The sequence below is a fragment of the Podarcis filfolensis genome, assembly GCF_964270895.1.
Source record: "Podarcis filfolensis genome assembly, chromosome: 16".
NCBI lineage: Eukaryota > Metazoa > Chordata > Lepidosauria > Squamata > Lacertidae > Podarcis > Podarcis filfolensis.
Genome location: NC_139620.1, coordinates 14,211,508 through 14,232,050, shown reverse-complemented (window position 1 = coordinate 14,232,050; position 20,543 = coordinate 14,211,508). Strand labels below are relative to the sequence as shown.

Below are 20,543 nucleotides of genomic sequence, written 5' to 3'. Positions count from 1 at the left end.
TCAGAACATGACCTCCCCCCGCATCTTGCCGCCAGCCGCCCTTACATGTCGCTGCCACCCATCGCCTTGGGCTTCCCCAAGGAAAGTGGCAGGATAAAACTACAACCTGTGAGGATCATGGGATGAATTGAAGAAATTACGGGGCAAATGAAAATGTAGATGAGCCCAGAGTCTGATACTTTCACTGGCCCTGAGCCCACAGTCTGTACCTCAGGTTACAGACGCTTCAGGTTACAGACTACCAGAAGTAGTACCTCGGGTTAAGAACTTTACCTCAGGATGAGAACAGAAGTCGCGCAGCGGCATCAGCGGGAGGCCCCATTAGCTAAAGTGGTACCTCAGGTTAAGAACAGTTTCAGAACGAATTAAGTTCTTAACCCAAGGTACCACTGTAATCCGGATAAGACTCTGGGACTGGGGGAAAGTCAGTTTCTGGCTAGGAAAAAAGTGGTCCTCTTGCCTGCACACACACACACTGAGTTGACCCCAACATGGGGGGGGCGTGGCGTGACATCACACATACGCCGCCCTCCCAACCCGGCCAGGCCGACTTGACCCATCATGCCCCCCCTACCCCAAACAGCCAGATTAGCTTCATGAAAGGGATGCGCCAAGGCAAAGACTCTTCATCCTGGCTCATCCTTTTGAGGATTGTCACGAAATTCCCTTGAAATTCCCTTCCTTTGATGGTGCCCCTGTCCCCACAACCCGCCATTTGCCATTTTGCTTCTACTAATCTAGTATGATTTTTTTAAAACAAACAAACAAAGGATTCCTTGGCCCAGCTAGAACCAACCGCTTTGACGTGCATTCGCGACGTGCTTTCAAAGCACGAAACGCCTTACTTGTCTGAGAGGCCGCCGAATGCGACCGCACCCACCAGCACCCCCGCCATGTAGATTGACTGGGCCATCTGCTGCAGCGTCCGAAAGTCACACACCAGGTCCCACTGCGGGAGGGAAGGGGGTTAACACAGAAGCATCACCATCGCTTGGCTTTTCCAAAACGCGAAGCAGAAAAGTTGACTTTGGGATATGTATCTATAAAGCTCCATTTCCTTTTCCAACTTTCCATCTCACACAGAAGATGGTGTGTGCTCAAGCTCCACAGCTCCAAAAGGCATTCCTAGAACCATAGGTGGCCGAGGCAGTTTTTACTGCAAAAACTTTAATCCTTAAATCCCGTTGGCAAGAACAGTGGTACCTCGGGTTACAGACACTTCAGGTTACAGATGCTTCCGCTAACCCAGAAATAGTACCTCGGGTTAAGAACTTTGCTTCAGGATGAGAACAGAAATTGCACGTTGGCTGCACGGTGGCAGTGGGAGGCCCCATTAGCTAAAGTGGTACCTCAGTTTCAGAACAGTTTCAGGTTAAGAACGGACCTTCAGAGCGAATTAAGTTCTTAACCCAAGGTACCACTGTATTGTGGAAATTGTGTTGAGTAGGAAATTGCTGAATTTAGACAAACGCAGGAGACCCCAGATACAGAACCTGGGATTTTCTTCCTACAAAATAGGTCCTCCACTTCTGAACCATAGACCCCCCCCAAAAAACCCTACATTTTCAAATGGAGACTCTTTAGGAGATGGTGGGGTTTTTTTGCAGGAGGGGGAGGGTTATTTAAATCACTAAACTTTTGCAAATAGATAATCACAATTTAGCTACTCAGTCTTGGACATAGTCATATTTCATAATGAATATGGACATGTGACCTATCTCCCCCTTTCCCTTTATTTGTGCAAAGTTTTGTTACAGGAAGTCATCTACATCATTGATGGGGACCCTCCGGATTATTTAATTATTATTTGTATCCTGCCTTTCCACCAGGGAGCTCAAGGGGCCAAACATGTGTATCCCCCTTTCTGCTTTATTCACACACAACAACCTTGGGAGGTAGGCCAGTCTAAGAGAGAGTGACTGGCTGAAGGTCACCCAGCTGTGTGGGGATTTGTACCCTGGTTTCCCAGGTCTTCTTCCCACACACTTAACTTCTGCACTGACTGCGATTCCCATCACCCCAGACCAGGGACTGTAGTCTAGCAGCAAGTTCCCCCCGATCTACACAAATCCAGCATCCGGAATCCCACTTCAGTACCAATCCAATCCCAAAAAATGTGGCGAGGCATTGCTGATCCTCACCTAAGGCCTCCCTACCTCTGTCACAATGGTCGACGTGAAGACTTGGCCATCGTAGATCCAGCCATCAAGGCAAGGCTCCAGCTCTGCCTCTGTTCTTTCCAGCTCTGTGGAATTGGGCTCGAGGAAGTGCCACTGGGTGGTGACGAAGCGACGGCACTTCTGCAGCACCTGGTTGCTGTCTGTCGGGATGAAGGCTCTCAGGGGATCCCGACAGTCTGCGCCTTCGGTGATGTTGCTGCCGCCGCACGTGCCGTTAATGCCAGTGCGGCAGCGGTGCCCGGGGACGGCTGCTGTAAAATTCTGCAAGAGGTTGTGGGCTGCCATGAGGACCATCGGGAAGCAAAGCAGCAGCACGTTGAGGACCTGGAAACGGCCCATGCCGCCAACCTGATCCAAAAGTTGGGCAAAAGTCATCGCGGCCCAGAGACGCAGGACGGGCCCGGCTGAATCGGACGAGGCACGTTGGCCGATGTAGATGCAGTGGCAGCAGGGGAAGGAGAAAATATATATATACTTGCAAACGTTAGGTGTTTGCTTGGCGATCTGGAGGTGCAAATCACAAAGGGACTTGCTAAAACGTAGAGATGGAAACCTCCAAGAACCGGCCCGGTGGAGGCTGTCAAAATGATTCCACGGCTGATTTCCTTTGCAGTGGTCGGAGCTGTACTGAAGGAATGAAACAGTTAAGAAGGACACTTCCCATGCCTCCTGCCGATGGGCAAACAGACGGGACCTCTGCCCTCCTGCGTGTGCATTTCATATTTGAGCCTGCTCCAAGGTCACCCAGAAATGTGTTGCCGCTTATGTGCAGTTCCTACGAAGGAACCAGTAGGGCACCTTTCCCTCTCCCCCTTCTGCCTGCAGGAACGAAAGGTAGAATGAGGCTGAAAAGGCCAGAGCTCGACGAAAAGGCTCTGGAGAGGGGCTTGTTTTTCTGTGCTTCTGATTAAGCTCCTGCTGAGTTTCAGACGGCTTAGTCGGTTCCATTAGACCCACATCTCCTAAGAATGGAGGTATTAGTGAAAAGGGAGGGGTGCACATTCGCTTCCAGCGAACTTGGGCGAGATGGTGGTAACAGGCGAAGGAATGAGCTGAGTCAGGCCTGGAATATGAACTTTTCCCCTTGAAGTCATTTGCATTCCTGGTATCAAAGAAAACATCACAACGATAAACTTTATTTATGGGGGCTGTGCAGATCCAGGGAGGGGGATCGTTTGCTGCTCTGGGTGTTTGGTAAGACTTTTTCCACCCTTCCCTTGGTCTGCGATGCTTCCCACTGAGGGCGCGTCATGAATCCCCAACCCTCCGATGAATGTATCAGTCTGCACGGTGAACCCTTCTGCCTTTGACACATCCACATGTCACGAAAAATGGGGCTCTCTCAAGGGAGACCCTGCAAGGTCCGCTATTGGTCAGTGGAAGGAAACAGAGTTGACAGCCAGCTAAAATGAAAGGAAACTGCCCAGCCCTGTCAGAAAGACCACCCAAAATGTAATGAAAACATCAAAAAGAAAGAGGAGGTGTTTAGTGACACCGGAGCACACATGAGTACATAGTTTCGGAACTTGTCAATCACAATACTTTGTGAATTGCCTGTCTTGAACCGCCATTCAAATTCAGACACATTTTATTCCCCTCTCCAGGCATCTAAACGCCCACTCTCCTTCTCCCTCCCAGATCTATTCTTCTTGCTCTTACCCACATTCCCCTCTTTGATAAGCAAATGACAGTTCCCTCTTCTGTGGACAAGAAACCCTCTCCAAGTGGTAACACATTCACAACTAGCTGAGGGGTTTCCTAGTTTCCTGGCTGTGTGACTTCGGAGGTGGCTGCTGGGGTGAGGTGTGGGCCAAACACTGCTCACTTTTGGGTTTTACTATGTCATTTGACATGAGTTTCATTCATAAACAAGGTTTTCCATTCATAAAAAAACCTTCATAAAAACCTATTACTTCAGAGGAAAAGGTTATGAATTTATCCTTTCTGGGTGGTGCGTGTGGGGTGGTGCATGCCCTCAAGTTACAGGGCAACCAATAATTTCCTTGGTGTGTGCTTGATGGGAGGTGCTGATGGGCATTAATTTGGTGTCTATACAGCTCTGCAAAAGTGCTCACAACTGCAAGGAAGAGGTCTCAAATATAAATTAAATGTTCATAAATGTACAAGGCAAACACATGCATAAGTATATAAACCACGTGTCTGAAATAGCACAGGACAGCAATCCTGAAGCCATTTTGATTCTCCCAAATTGACCTCAAATATTTCTCTGCAAGAAGGAAGGAAATGGAAAAGCCTCCCCATTGTCTTTTGCTTACAAATCCTGTCTTAAGGGTGTATTTGTGTATGAATATGGTGAGCCTGTGACCTCAATTCAGGAACTAAAGTATTAGCCATCACAAAAGAATGGCCAGACTGCCCAGGTAATGCAACCAGTGACTATTATCAGGTATCCTGGCAGACAGGATTTCTGCTGTAGGTTTCAATTATACGCAATTTCACTGATGCGCACGGTGCCTCGGAATGTAACCCCCACATAAGGGGGGGGAGAGACTGCCTGTACTTCTGAAGATGATGTTACCTGTGTTGTTTCTGCTGTAGCATTGGAGAATGCATGAGCAAAGCATTTAAACTTGCTAACGTTTATGGTCTATTCACTCCAAAAAGGGGGGTGGGGAGAATTTTAATTGCTTAATACTGGCACATTTTATAAAATGGCAAATGTTATTGAATACATAAATTGTTCAGACCTTGGCAGGAATCCACCCAGCACTCTTGGGGAAATGTGGCGTGATCTCTTGGAGTAATCAAATGAAACTTTAACATGTGGCATGATAAAAGCATGCAATTTTATCAGGACAAGTTACTTGTTGCTTACTGTTGTAACAATTGTTTTCTCAAAATTTATCTTCTGAACCATGAAAATAAATAAAACCAGTTGTTTTTTTTAAAAAAAATTAGTGGCTTATTTAAAGCTCCAACAACGTATATTTCCCATGCTTTGCAAATGTTGCATAGATCTGTGTTTTCAAGTCTGCTAGGTACTGTTTTTGCTAAAGAGTGAGTCAAGCCTCGCACCCTTTTCCCCCCAGCCATTTTTTCTCTGTAGTTCCCCAAACATGGGACTTCAGGATTAACTGGTATTCCTCAGTGATTTCCAACCAAAACAACAGTCCACCAGTTTGGCGGCAGCCCTCCATATCAAGTACCTTTCTATGTTTCTGTCTAGATCAGCCCTTTATCCAAAGCACCAAGGGCTGCTGCCATGGATTGAGCTAAGAGTCCAGTGACATCTTAACGGATTTATTATCACAGTTTCCAGAGGAGTAGCCGTACAAATCGAAAATGCTGTCTGCTGACTGCAGCTACTACTATGCCATAAGATCCGCTGTCCTGTAATATCACATATGAGCTTTAACTATTGATGAAGCCCAGGACGGCGAAACAAGGCCAATATTCTGGAAATCCTTGTCTTAGACTCTGTGAGAGGATTTTGTGGAACTGTAACAACCTTTCATGTGGATGGTTTGGAGTTTATGGAATAGACACCATTACATGGATGGACCTTATGCATGAACTGACTAGAGAATGATCTGATCCACTGGATCTTCTGCTTCGTTTGTTTGTTGAACTTTATGAGTTACTTCTGTTGAAATTTATAATTTGATACAATGAATAGTATACTTTATTTATCTAAGAACACAGCCGGTTACGTCTTGTGTGTTTATTGAGCATGCTTTACGTGACCATAGGTTTGTTTGTTGTTGCTCTGTTGAAGCAAAGCAATGCAAAATGAAATAAAGAGCCTTGTGGCACTTTAAAGGCTAACACATTTATTATGGCATTATATGCATGAAAAAGCCTCTCATGGCCGACACACACACATATATATAGGTATAGAGAAAACTGTAAACAGTGGGGCCCAAAGGCCACAGGATGCAGAAAGTACAGTCTGACATTTCTTCGCAAATCTCAGATGTATACAACAGTAACCATTTTCATCAGTAGCAACTGGCAATCTTCCAAACTTTGTTCCATTAATTACACCCTAGGTACGAGAGGAAACCCTGGTTCCAATTGAGCCCCAGACACACAGAATCAAACTCGCCGCAGAAATTCTAGTTCAGTCAGAGACTGCCTGGTGTGGAGTCAAGTCAAGTTGCAGAGCGTATCCCTGAACAGCTTTGGCAGGCGAGAAGCCTGCGGTCCTCCAGATGTTACTGAACTACAACTCCCATCATCTCTGATAAGGGATGGGGAAGGAAACTGAATCAGTTTGTATTTAAAGACAAACTCTAATTCACACTTTTCAAAACAGTACATGAATCATAACACAGCCACCTTTTGAAATTCACACTTCTCCAAATTTTGCCGTGCAGTTCTCCAGCGAAGTGATGTGTACAAAAATACATATACTTGGGCAAAGCATGCATAAAAATGCATATATTAGTGAAAGTAGCGTACAAAAACACATTATACTGGAGAAAATTGCTTTGCAAAAACTATCTATTTTGCCAAAACTGAATAAAAAAATGTGTATATCAGGATAAATGCACAATAAAATGCTGATGGGTTTTCAAGCAGGCGTTTGAAAAATAAATAAATTGCACGCTGATGCAGAAATGTGGAGAACTGAATTTAAGACTGGAAAGAGTGCGCTGACATTTTGCGTCCACGCGAGCACATGAAATTTACATGCCTGTACCGTAGGTGTATGCATATCCCACTGCTTCCATCAATTCCCTCCCCACTGAGATTTAACTTTGAGAGGACCTGGGGAGGGGTCTGAAGACTGAAGACTGGGGTGGGCAGGTGAGGGTGGAGTGAAAAAGCCCCTGTGTCTTTTGTCTTCTTAGCTACCATCTTTGATGGGATCAGACTTGGTGGAGGCAAGAAGAACCTTCATTTGTTGTTCATCCTCTCGGAGGGGTCTTGACCTTAAAAGTAAAAGCGATTGAACAGAAATAAGCAATACAGGAGGTAGTGATCATGCCCTATGCGGAAATGGCGGAAGGAGATGGGCATGTTTATCTAACCATCTTAGAGACTCCACTCTGGATTTGTGTAGGGTTTACTTCTTTGCCTTTTCTTCTCCCAAAGATATCCCACAAGGCATTTACTGTTCACTAAATGTGTATAGGCTCCTGCCAACCTAGCAGTTCGAAAGCACATCAAGTGCAAGTAGATAAGTAGGTACCGCTACAGCGGGAAGGTAAACGGCATTTCCGTGCGCTGCTCTGGTTCGCCAGAAGCGGCTTAGTCATGCTGGCCACATGACCCGGAAGCTGTGCGTCGGCTCCCTCGGCCAATAAAGCGAGATGAGCGCCGCAACCCCAGAGTCGGCCACAACTGGACCTAATGGTCAATGGTCAGGGGTCCCTTTATCTTTAAATGTGTATAGGATTCCAGCCTAAAAGTCTTATAAATTCGTCAGTTAAAGAAGGGAGGGGGTGCTTTTTTTTTTTTAAGTGTCTCTGAGTAGTATATAGAATTCTGTTTTCTTTCTTAAAGGTAAAGGTAAAGGACCCTGAACAGTTAAGTCCAGTCGTGGGGTTGCAGCGCTCATCTTGCTTTACTGGGCGAGGGAGCCAACATTTGTCCACAGACAGTTTTTCCGGGTCATGTGGCCAGCATGACTAAGCCACTTCTGGCGAACCAGAGCAGCACATGGAAATACCATTTACCTTCCCGCCGGAGCGGTACCTATATATCTACTTGCACTTTGACGTGCTTTCGAACTGCTAGGTTGGCAGGAGTTGAGACCGAGCAACAGGAGCTCACCCCGTCATGGGGATTCGAACTGCTGACCTTCCGATCAGCAAGCCCTGGGCTCAGTGGTTTAGACCACAGCGCCACCCGCGTCCCTGTTTTCTTTCTTAGCCAGCCCAATGTGAGGGCAGGGCCACCAGGGCAGAAACCTCCCCAAAGCATTAGATATATCTTGAAACTCACCGTCTCTCCACTTCCTCAATTGTCTCTGCAAGCGGGACATTCCGGGTCTCTGGTAGAAAACAGGCAGCAATGCCAGAGATAATGGGAGCCGTTCCATAGATTATCAGCGGCAACGGTGCGAATATTTCCCCAGTCATCTTCACCAGAGGGGCTATCATGCTACCCACACGGGCCATGGTACCCCCCAGGCCCATCCCCGATTGCCTGTGGCAGGAGAGGAAGCAGACGTGAAGATCTGCAGTTTTCAGCTCTTTCTAGAGCTTTTGGTTTGAATGTGGATTGCATGACCGTCAGTTTGCTTAGAGTTTTCTAGGGCAGCATCACACGATACAAAATCAAAATGCAGGGCTCTTCCAGATGACCAGTTTGTTGAGCAGTCATCCTGATTTGCTCACACAAAGCTTAAGGGGCAGCTAGACAGCTTTACTGAACTTTTCATTCTGATTTGTTGGCAGGGAGACTATACAACAATGCATTCGCCATGACTTGCTTGTGAGGCGTTTGTGCGTCTTCCTGTTAATCCTTAATTAACTCCACACTTTTCAATAGGGATAAAGGAGAAGTTCTGTTTTCATTTAAAGGCAAATCTACCTTAAACACACTTTTCAAAACAATACACAAACCGAAACACAGCTAGCCTTCACAGTTATCTGAATTTTGCATTGTAGGTTTCCAGGACTCCCTTTGACCCACCTGACCACAGTTGGGAAAAGCTCTCCGGAGAAGATGTAGGCGCAGTTGAAGGAGGCCGCAAGGGAGCCTTTGCCGATCACAGCAAAAACCATTCGCAGATTGCTCAGATCTAAGAAGTAAGAGAGAATTGTCAGTTGGAAGCAAAAATTCACAGAGGATAAGGCTACCAATGGCTTCTAGCCATGATGGCTATGCTGAAGCTCTGCTGTTGGAGGAAATATGCATCTGAACACCAATAGCTGGAAACTGGAGGTAGGGAGAGTTGCTTGGGTCTTGCTTTTGGGCTTCCCATTGGAACATCTGTCGGGCTGCTGTGAGAACAGGGTGCTGGGTGAACCATTGACCTGGGCTCTTCTTATGCCTGGGATTGAGGTCAGTGGGGAGGGGAGACACTATATCTTTGCACTAACCAATTTCTGTGCCGCTCTCATAACAAGATCCTCACCTGCAGGCACAAAGATGTTGGCCAGGATGCAAAGCCCTGCCAGGATAAGTGACGAAGCCTGGGAGAACCGGCGGCCCACAAACGTGATGGTCAACACTGAGGCCAGCTTGGCTGGGAAGTCAACAGCGCCAAAGACCAGCTGGGTTAGGTAGATGTTGAAGCCAAAGTTCTGCAGGTCCATGGCCAGCCCATAATAGGCAAAGGCGGTGGAGAACCTGGGGTGACAGATCACAAGTCAGGATGCTCAACCAACACGCCCCCAACTTCCTTGCTTCCCAACAATGCAAAAGCTCTTTCTGTCTTGTCTGAAATGGATTCCAATAATCTGTTGGTTTCAGTTTCTGACAGTTCTTTCTTTAAAATCTTACATTCCGTTCTCCACATTTCCATATCAGTTTGCAGTTTTTATTTTATTTTTAAGCAATCTTGCGAAAGTTCACCAGCCATTTAGTGTGGATTTCTCCAAAGAGTCACATTTGTATGTAATTTTGCACATCTTCGTAAAGCAATTTCCCCCTGGAAAATACAGTGTTGTATGTGATTTTCACTAATATAGGCATTTTAGTGCACACTTTGCCGTAGTATATGCATGTGTGTACACATTACCCGGCTGGAGAACTGCCTTTCAAAATTCAGAGATGCGTGAATGATGGTGTCTGGCACCATCCCTAGGGAAAGCATTGCTCAAACAGGGAGCCAACACTGAAAAGGCCCATTCCTCAGACTTCCTTCTTGAGAAAGATATGCATCCACCCTACACCTGCCACTGTGAAGACAGATGCAAATAATTCATTCAGCCCCTCTGCATTCTCCTTATTCCACCCCCTCCTTTTTTGCATCCCCTATTTGTTTGCTTGCATGTCAGGGCTGGGTCATTGGCAGATTAGAACAGAGACTCAAAAGTAAAGCTGGCTTTTGATTCAAGAAAATAGCATACAAGCAGGGAGCACGCAGGCATGGCTGCTCTCAGTGGCAACGTTGCCAAGACTAGCTCTTGGCGCCTCCTCCTTCCACCTAAATCTCCTCCTCTGGATATCTCCCAAACTGGCTCAAACTCTGATGGGCCCTTGGGCTTCCTGAGCTTTCTGTTCGGCTAAATGTAAAACCCTGCATGGCCTTGGAGTCAAAGCGGGAGGGACGCTCAACACAGAGGGACTGGGCAGCTGCTGCAAAGCTGGTGCAGCTTTTGTCCTTTCCACCTTCTCTCTTTCAGGTCCAGGGCTTGATTTGTCTCTCTCTCTCTGTACCAGTATATCTGTACCAGTATATCTGAAGGAGCGTCTCCACCCCCATCGTTCTACCCAGACACTGAGGTCCAGCCCCGAGGGCCTTTTGGCAGTTCCCTCACTGCGAGAAGCCAAGTTACAGGGAACCAGGTAGAGGGCCTTCTCAGTAGTGGCACCCGCCCTGTGGAATGCCCTCCCACCAGATGTCAAAGAGAACAACAACTACCAGACTTTTAGAAAACATCTGAAGGCAGCCCTGGTTAGGGAAGCTTTTAATGTTTGAGGTATTACGGTATTTTAATATTTTGTTGGAAGCTGCCCAGAGTGGCTGGGGAACCCATCCAGATGGACGGGGTATAAATAATAAATTATTATTATTATTATTACCCTGTCTTGCTCTCAAAGGGCTTTCTGCCTCAGGCTCTTCTCTTTCCCTCGAGCCTGTTGCTCCTTGCGCCTCCCAGCCTCCCTCCATCTCTGACCTGTCTCCAGAGTGCCACCACCACAATCTTGGCTGTGAGCCTTCCTCCTCTGCTGTTTTCCTGGGGGAGTTCTTCGGCTGAAGCCTCCTAGCGCTCCTCTTCATCCAGCCAGTCCCTGACATTGTATTGGGGAGGGGCAAAGTTTGTGTTCCTTTTTTTTTTTGCCCCAGCAAGAAGAAGAAAAGGAGGCACTTGCCAGACAAGGGAGATCCCGGAGGAGATTCTGCGAATAGCAGGTGTCCACACCAGGTCGGCCATGCCGTGGCTGGCTTTGGTGGCGGAGGAGAGCTCCTTTTGCATGCTGGATTTCAAAACCTGAGCAGGAAGAGAGCAAAGTTGGGATAAACCAAGCAGGGGACAGAAGGTCACCAATGCAGCCCTGCAGCTGGATCGGGCCCAAGGTCCATCCAAGCCAGCATTCTTTTTTCCCAGTGGCCAATCAGATGCCTCTTCTGGAAAGCCCCTAAACAGGACCTGAGCACAGCCACAACTCTCTCCACCTGCGATTCCCACCAACTGGCATTCAGAGACATGCTGCCTCTGACTGTGGAAGCAGAACATAGCCATCTTGGCCTATAGCCACAGATAGCCTAATCCGCCAACACTTTGTCTCCCAAGACTTGTTGCAGAATGAGAAAACAGGGTCATGAAATGCTTTACAGCTCCCGACAAAAGTTGGCTGACAATGAACCTGAGCTGTGCAGCAAAGCGTTTTGCTTTGGAAATCAAATCTTAATCTAGCAAGCTCATGCATAGCTTATATAGAAAGGTGGTACACAAATTAAAAGTGGAATGAAATAGTTGAAAGGCATCAAAATATGTTGGCAAATGAGGGACTCGCCAGCCTCCCAAGCTGGATTCGTAATGGCCAAACGATCTCATGGTTAGCTAAATATGAGTTTATTTGGCAACATTCATGAATGAAAAATGAATAACTGAATGAAGTGAACTGAAATGGCTGAGCCCTAGGGATATATGAAATAATACTTCTGAGCATGCTCAGAGTACCTTTCCATCACAGCCAACTGCAGCCAGTACTCAGGTGTCTCGGGATGGGAGGCCTGAATTTGAACTCTACCGATTAGTTTGCTAGTGCTGTTGCACACACGGCTGCTTCCTAATTTTGTGCCTGTGCAAGAAGTTGCATTTCTTCCTTGTCCTGCATCCCCAGCGTGATGTACCTCCACACTAAGCTTGTCTCCTTCGTTCTTCTTCCCGTTTATTTGGGCGGCTCTCTTGAGGCCTTTCACTGCCTGCTCGTGTTTTCCTGAAATTGCCAGCCATCGTGCCGACTCCACATACAGCCTGCAGACCAAACACAAGGAAAGGGGGTTCTTTCAGTAGCTCTCTGAGGGAAGGAAGGAATGGCTAGAGCAGGGAGCAGTTAACTCTTTATCAGAAGAAATGCCTGCTCAGGGGAGCCAGGCCTAATGTGCACAGCAACTCTTTTCTATTGGTCTTGCCTTTATGAGGCAGTTGTGGAGGCTGAATGTCTCTGCCTTCCCACAGCTGCCTAAGTCCCCTCCTCTCCCAGATCCTTCCCAAACAATCTGAGGCTACACCAATGTGCCTCTCTCTGCTCTTCCCTCTTCATAGCGCTTCTGGTCCTGGGAGCCCATGGGGGAGGGGGGTTTGGTGCAGCAGGAGAGAGAGAGAGACCCTGAGTTCCTCACCAGCCTGACTCATCTCTGCCTTTTGGGCTCCCTCCACTCCTGCTTCCAATTCTGGTCTTCTCTCTGCCACCGAATCTCCCTGCTCACTAAACCCTGTTACCTCTTCTGCCTCCGACACCTCCTCCTCCCTGTCTGCTCCCTCCATCCACCTCTTATCATCCCACCACCACTCCTCGGTCTCTGAGCCTTCTTCCCCTGGGGGTTCCCTTGGGGATTCCCCAGCTTGTGCCTCCCACCATTCCTCTGCGTCCCACCATTTCTTGACTGCCTCTGCCTGCTAGTATTTGTCCTCAAACTGTGATTGTGCCTCTTGCTTGCCTGGATGGAGACGTCTGATTTTGGCGTGGCTGAAACATAGCCACCTGGAGAAAGGTGCTCCCCAGTGCTCCTGCTCCTGATTCCCTGACAGGTAAGATTCACACCTGCTGCCACGCCCTCTTTTCCCTTTGGCCCCGCCCACCACTGTCATGTAGCCCCAGGGAAGTCGTTCACAAGGAATGTGGCCCTTGGACCAAAATGTTTTCCCACCCTTGTTGGAAGGATATACTGGGACCGATTTAAAAATGCAGAGTAACCCACGGTGAGCTTGGAGCACCTTCCACTCTCCGTGTTTGGGATTGGGACCTGCAGCGAGCAGGACCCAGCCATGTGTATTACTTCACTTGCTGCAAAATGTGTCAAGCCAGCCCTGATGTACGGGGCGGCCTGAGCCCTCCTGCTCCTGCGCTTTGGGCTTCTCTGCCCCAAAGTCCTGCCCTGGTGGCGCCACTGCCAGCAGACCACATTGACCTACCAGGAGTAGAGGAAGAATACAAAGAAAGGCAGGGAGACTGTCAGCTGCAGCCAGCGCCAGCCAGGGATGGCGTATGCCAGTCCAGCCAGGATGAACTGCCCAGAGGTGTAGCCGTAACCGTTGATGGTGCCAACAATGGCACGGTACTTGGTCGGAATCCACTCCATGCCTGGGGAAGGAGAAAAGGATACATTTTTTAAAAATGCTGCTTTTTTCAGGATGGCAACTGATGTCAGAGGAGCAGGGTGAGTAAAAACGATAAAAGTGCGCAGGTATGGGTACCACTTTCTTGCTGCGATTCTTGCTGTTCAGGGTATGAGTCATACATTAGTTGCCTAGCTAGGATATCGTTTTCTTTTCCCCATGATGCACCTTTTAACCTGAGCTGTTGACTCAAATTCAAGTTGATTAAGTCCCATGGGAGTTGATTGAGTGGACAGGGCACCGAAACACAGAGCTGTTATAGTCATGTAGATTAAAAAGGGGTAGGTAGTTCTTTTCAAATTGGGAGAAATGTTTCAAAATACAAAAATAAAGTGTGTAGAAGTGCTGGCTTAGTACAGTTAAAATATAAACTTTTACCCTTGTAAAGTAGGCTTGTTTCAAAATACACACACACCCTCTCCATTTTCCATCCGGACAATCATAGAATTATAGAGTTGGAAGGCACTACAAGAGATTTACAGAAGATTGGAAGAAATACACAAACTATTTGAAGAGCAACTGTAATCAACAAATTACGCTAGTAGGACTTCAAGAAGTTTTGTAAGGAGGAATATATGAAATATTGCAAAGAAGATATAGAAGAGAGACATTAGTTATGATTCTTAAATGTAATAGTGAAAGTAAGAAATGTAAATTAAGTGGAAAAGATTGGAAAATTTTCAAATGTGGTTGATGGAAGTCAAAAAAATTGTATAAGATAAAAGTATGTTTAATAACTGTTGAAAATGGTATGTTAAAACACTAATATATAATATAATATAATATAATATAATATAATATAATATAATATAATATAATAATATAATATATATATATATATATATATATATATATATATATATATATATATATATATATATATGAAAATAATATAGAGTTGGAAGGCACCACAAGGGTCATCTAGCCCAACCCCCTGCAATGCAGGAATCTTTTTGCCCCATGTGGGGCTCGAACCCACAACCCTGAGATGAAGAATCTTATGCTCTACCAACTATCCACAAGCCAGATGCATTGTCAGAGTGCAAGGGCACGTTCCCTCCAGGCAAAAACCCCTCAGGGCCAGCGAAAGGTATTTCCTAGGGAAAGGGGGGGAGGTGTCTGAGGAGAGTCATGGCGGCCAGTTAGACAGGCCTTGGGGGCTACACTTGGCCCTGGGACCTGAGGTTCCCTATCCCTGGTTTATAGGATGAGATGGAAGTGGGCCTGGTCTTCTCAGGTGGCTTGTGAAGGGCTGCTTGAGGACTCGGCCAGCGAGAGAGGAGCGTCGAAGTACTCACACAGCGAGACGGAGTTAATCGCTACCCCCGACATGGCCATTCCACACAGGAAGCGGAAAACGCAGTAAGCCGTGTAGTTGGGGGCAAAGGCAGTGGAGGTGCCAGCCGCCCCCATCAGCAGGTAGCTCCAGACGATGAGGGCTTTCCGGCCAAACCTAAATGATGGGGTTGAAGATGTATTAATGTGAAGCTAAGGAAGGACAGATCCTGAAGTTGAGGCTCCAATACTTTGGCCACCTCATGAGAAGAGAAGACTCCCTGGAAAAGACCCTGATGTTGGGAAAGATGGAGGGCACAAGGAGAAGGGGACGACAGAGGACGAGATGGTTGGACAGTGTTCTCGAAGCTACCAGCATGAGTCTGACCAAACTGCGGGAGGCAGTGGAAGACAGGAGTGCCTGGCGTGCTCTGGTCCATGGGGTCCCGAAGAGTCGGACACGACTAAACGACTAAACAACAACAAACTGCCTTATATACCACATCAGGCCATTGGTCTATCTAGCTCACTGTTGTCTCCATGGACTAGCTTTGGCTCTCCAGGGTTTCAGGCAGGGGAGGTTCCCAACCCTACCTGAACACACCTGGGATGAAACTGGGAACTTAGGTGTGCAAAACAGATACTCTTCCATTTGGCTACTGCCCGTCTCCCTTCTTCACTGCAGGGATGGGACCCTCCTGATGTTTTTGCCAGTTTGCATTTCTTAGTGCAGAAAGTATTGACCTGATATCTAGAGATCTTTCCTAGTCTAATTAATTCAAGAGGGTTCTGGAAGCTTCTCTGTGTGAAAGAAACAAGCAGAAGGTTCATGATGTTTGGGTTATTCTTTCAGAGAAGCGGAGTACAGCTGGTTTAAATGGGTTCTCTTATCTCTTCTGTCAAGGTCATGCTGACTATAAAAGAAAGGTCAGAAGGAGCCTGGGTTTCATTTTCTCTTTCTATCTCTGGTGTGTTCTGTATACAGTGGTACCTTGGTTCTCAAATGCCTTGGTACTCAAACAACTTGGAGCCCAAACACTCCAAACCCAGAAGTAAGTGTTCCAGTTTGTGAACTTTTTCGGAAGCCAAACATGCTCTGTTTTGAGTGTTATGCTGAGGTCTGTCTGTTTTTGCAATTTATTTTGCATTTTTGTGGCTCTTTTTGGTTGTTTTTGTGACTGCGTGGAACCCAGTTCAGCTACTGATTGATTGTGTGACTGCAGTACATTGTTTGTTGCTTTCATTTTATGGATCAATGGTCTCATTAGATAGTAAAATTCATGTTAAATTGCTGTTTTAGGGGTTGTTTTTAAAAGTCTGGAATGGATTAATCCATTTTGCATTACTTTCTTTGGGAAAGCGTGCCTTGGTTTTGGAAAGCTTTGGTTTTGGAACGGACTTCCGGAATGGATTAAGATTGAGAACCAAGGTATCACTGTATAGTGTTAAGGTTTAGTCTTATTATAAGTTATTGTAAGTTTAAGTTATGTCTGTTGCAACTGGATTTCTTATGGACAGGGCCAATCCTGAATGTATTGGATTTGTGACCATTATGCTCATTTGCCTTTAGTAGCAGCAAAGCTCTGCTGGATGAAATATTAATCGCCTCTGGTCTATTTATTTATTTATTTCTGGCAATCCTGCAACGTGGTTAAGTTTTCACTCTGCTAACTATATGTTGGAATCTGCTCTGGATCAATACTGAGTAGAATTCTATGACAGTTTTGGGGCTACCATCGTCCCTGCCCACAGTAGCTATTTAGGATTCCTAGAGGTATTTGGACTTGCGGAGAGTTTAAACTTTCAGCATTGCTGGAGCCTGATAGGTCCACTGGCTTCACCATAATACCTGATTTAAGCTCCACCCCTTGACCCAGGTGGCCACGCAACAGGCCACGCCCACATCCCTCACCCACAACCCCAACCACATTGATTTCAAGAGCTGTTATTATACCCCAGAGGAAGGGGACAACCAACCCCCACAGATTGAACTGGGGAATGGAGGCGGGGGGGGGGGTCCACCCAGCTTTATTGTTCGTAGCCATGGCAACCGGCCTTGGACCTCACCTGTCCGAGAGGTTGCCAAACAGCACCGATCCGATCAGCACTCCGGCCATGTAGATGGACTGGGCCATCTGTCTCAGGGTCCGGGAATCGCACACCAAATCCCACTAAAAATCGAGAGGGGCGGGGAAGCAAAGACTGTGTGAGAACAAAGGTGGACATAACATTTGAGGCAGCCTCACAGCGGGGCTTAATTTCTGAGCCTTGAAATCTATTTTCAGTGCCTCGCAGAATCTGTTTCCGGTGTCCCAGAGGAAAAATTCTGTGACTGGTGAACTTCAGGCTTTAGGCGAAGGCAATGAAAACAATGACTCATTACAAAGGTGCTGAAAACAATGAATCATTACAAACCTTATCATACTTAAATACCCCCCTTTAGATAATATAACTGTGAACAAGGTAGAGTGCTGAAAGGGGATAAGGAGTAACTTAGGGAAGTCATCATTTAAAGAAGCTGCTTATTTGTTTGTACATTTACAAATAGGTGCAAACGTTTTATGTCCATGTTTCTGATGCTACCGATTCATCCTACCTACTAATAGTAACCTCGCTCTCTCACGCATCCAAAATCCATGCACAAGGAGGGAGGAATCTGGCTCAGAGGAAAACCCCCCCACAATAGTCCAATTTGCACTTAGCATGCTAGCTGATGTTTGGAGGGTATATTGGGAAATAATAATAATAATAATAATAATAATAATAATTATTATTATTATTATTATTATTATTATTATTATTATTATTACACTGCCCATCTGGCTGGGTTTTCCCAGCCACTCTGGGCAGCTCCCAACCAAATATTAACAACACAATACAGCATTAAACATTAAAAACTTCCCTAAACAGGGCTGCCCTTCAGACGTTTTCTAAAAGTCAGATAGTTGTTTATTTCTTTGACATCTGATGGGAGGGTGTTCCACAGGGCGGGCGCCACTACTGAGAAGGCCCTCTGCCTCGTTCACTGTAACCTCACTTCTCGCAGTGAGGGAACCGCCAGAAGGCCCTTAGAGCTGGACCCCAATGTCCAGGCTGAACAATGGGGGTGGACACGCTCCTTCAGGTATACTGGACTGAGGCCGTTTAGGGCTTTAAAGGTCAGCACCAACACTTTGAATTGTGCTCGGAAATGCACTGGGAGCCAATGCAGAATGGATGGGATCTCTGAGGAAAGGCATGGCTGGCAGGAAGCTTGGACATTTTGCTACAGATCCCACTTGTAGACACTGAAATACAGATTCTTAGGCTTGGAAAACGCCACAGCATTATGTGCCAGATGTGAAGAAATCCCTCCCTTTCGCTGTTACATTTTGACTCCACACACTCTGAACCTCTGGCTGTTATAGCTGACACCCCTGACAGATCCGTTGCTATAAGGTGCTTTGGGTCTACAAAATTTAATGAGGTGGACAAAAACTGATTTGCTTGCACAAGGTTTATGCCAAAAATATAAAATGTTCAGTCTTGATTGAGCATCTGTTCTGATTTCTTTTGTCTTTTAAAACGGCTCTTTAGAATTCAGCATTTTGGTGTGACTCTCTCTTCTAATATACATATGTGTAATTTTGCCCAATGTACACATTTTTGCAAGCAATTTCCTCATATAATGCAATATTGCATGCTCTTTCTGCTAACGGATGGATTTTTATGTGCCCCTTCCCCCAAGTCACATATTTTTGTTCACGTTATTTGGCAAGCGAACAGCATCCAAATCTCTGGAGAAGTGCGAATTTTGAAGGACAGCTGCTTAGGGGTTTGCATATTGTTTCGGGAAGTGCAAATTAGGGTGAAAGGGTGAACGCAAGCCTATCCTCCAGCACTATAACTCTTTTCATCTCTATGAAAAACTGTTGCCTCATTTGTCCATGGCAGGACAGGAGCCTGCCTTACTTACACCAAGTTACACCATTGGTCTATTTGGCTCAATATGGTCTACACAAGGGTTTCCCAAACTTGGGTCTCCAGCTATTTCTGGATTACAGTTCCCACCATCCCTGACCATTGGTCCTGCTAGCTAGGGATGATGGGAGTTGTAGTCCAACCACAGCTGGAGACCCAGGTTTGGGAAACTCTGGCTGCACTGACTGGCAATGGTTTTCCAGGTGCCATTGGGAATTGAAGCAGGGACCTTCTGTATGTAAATAATATATGCTCCTTTTCCTTTTTTAAAAAGTTAAGATTCTAGACCTCATGGTTCTTAACAAAGGAGCTTGGGAAGCTGCCTTCTACTGAATCAGACCACTGGTCCATGTAGTGGACTTGCAGTGGCTCTCCAGGGTTTCAGGCAGGGGACACTCCTTCTACACTCCAAGCAGGTGCACAATGGACCTCCCAGCAACTTATCCTCAACCCCACTCTCTCAAGGATGGTCCAGATAGAGGGCTGCTCTCTCTCTCTCTCTCTCACCTCGCTGATGATGGTGTTGGTGAACATGCTCCTGTCGTAGGTCCACCCATCGACACATGGCTCAGTGTCCACCGCGGCGTTGCTGGGGAGGGTAGCGTTTGGATCCAGGAGCCGCCACTGGGTGGTGACGAAGCGGCGGCACTTCTCTAACTGCTTGTTCTCATCCATCGGGATGGAAATCCGGAGGGAGCTCTCAGCTCCCAGCTGCTGGGTGAGGTTGCTGGCATGGCGGGTGTGGTTGGCCGTGATGCGGGGCCGGCAGTGGTGCTCGGGGATCCCTGCCGTGAAATTCTGCAGGAGGTTGTGGTTGGCCAGAAACATCAGAGGGATGGCCAGGAAGGCGACGGACATCCTTTGGAAGCGGCCCATGCCTCCCAGGTTGTCCAGGATATCTGCAAAAGTCATGGTGGTGTTGGTGGTCAGCCGAGTAGAGTTCCCTGGAGGAGAGGGGCTCCCAGGAGACCCTGATGGGATTCAAGCCTCTGCACGCTGGTTGGAGTTTACAGAGAACTGGCCTCCTGTGTTTCAGAAGGCAGCAACGTGGCAATCCACAGTTCCCAGATGGCGTGGCCTGAAATCACCAAAAGCCCGTTGTCGCCCCTTGCTTTTCTCTTCACCTATCAATAATATTGCTCTTCTCTCCAGCTCTCCGTTATTCCCAAGAGAATTTAAGAACAGGGCCTCTACGTGTTGATGCTGAGAAGATGCCTTCAGTATATAGGACCCTCCTGGCCAATCCACATGCTTTGAAAAGCCAGCACTTTGTATAAAAGCTTCGGGCCGGTTAATTTTTTACCTCTGAGAGCAGTTTCCAAGGGGGTGGTGGCAGCTTAAATGGAAGATGCTCCATCTATTGGGAAAGGGGGAAGTGGACCGGAGCAGTGGACCTTGGCGTGTTACATCACACGGGTGACATAACAAGAGCTATCGCGCTAAGTCATTCTCAGAGAAGACCTACAGAGATGAATGGGATTCAGTTATTCCCATTAATCTCAGTGGGTTTGCTTTGAGGACTACTAGTGGTGGCTACAAAGCAGAGAGATGGAGCTAGGGATTAGATCTAGGGCTTTGCATCCAGTCTGGATGAATCCTGGATCCTGAAGCTACCAGGGGCTGGTCCATGGATGGGTTGAAACAGCCTCTGATCACCCCATTGAGTCAGATTCACCCAGAGTGATCTGGAGCTGTGAAAATG

The 20,543-nt window shown here is 46.9% G+C and overlaps 1 protein-coding gene across 1 annotated transcript in view; it reads right to left on the bottom strand.

Moving 5' to 3' along the window:
* LOC310750933 (uncharacterized protein) overlaps positions 1-19,753 on the bottom strand; it is a gene marked incomplete at its 5' end in the record, with an annotated part of 32,205 nt that extends 12,452 nt beyond the window's left edge. Inside the window, 12 exons of the mRNA XM_083589330.1 lie at positions 846-949; positions 2,157-2,893; positions 6,999-7,075; positions 8,091-8,294; positions 8,784-8,892; positions 9,229-9,443; positions 11,133-11,251; positions 12,118-12,241; positions 13,403-13,571; positions 14,905-15,059; positions 16,949-17,052; positions 19,349-19,753. Coding sequence (XP_083445456.1) covers positions 846-949; positions 2,157-2,893; positions 6,999-7,075; positions 8,091-8,294; positions 8,784-8,892; positions 9,229-9,443; positions 11,133-11,251; positions 12,118-12,241; positions 13,403-13,571; positions 14,905-15,059; positions 16,949-17,052; positions 19,349-19,753 — 2,522 coding nt within the window. The remainder of the gene's footprint in view (positions 1-845; positions 950-2,156; positions 2,894-6,998; positions 7,076-8,090; positions 8,295-8,783; positions 8,893-9,228; positions 9,444-11,132; positions 11,252-12,117; positions 12,242-13,402; positions 13,572-14,904; positions 15,060-16,948; positions 17,053-19,348) is intronic.
* Between the last annotated feature and the right edge of the window lie 790 nt (positions 19,754-20,543).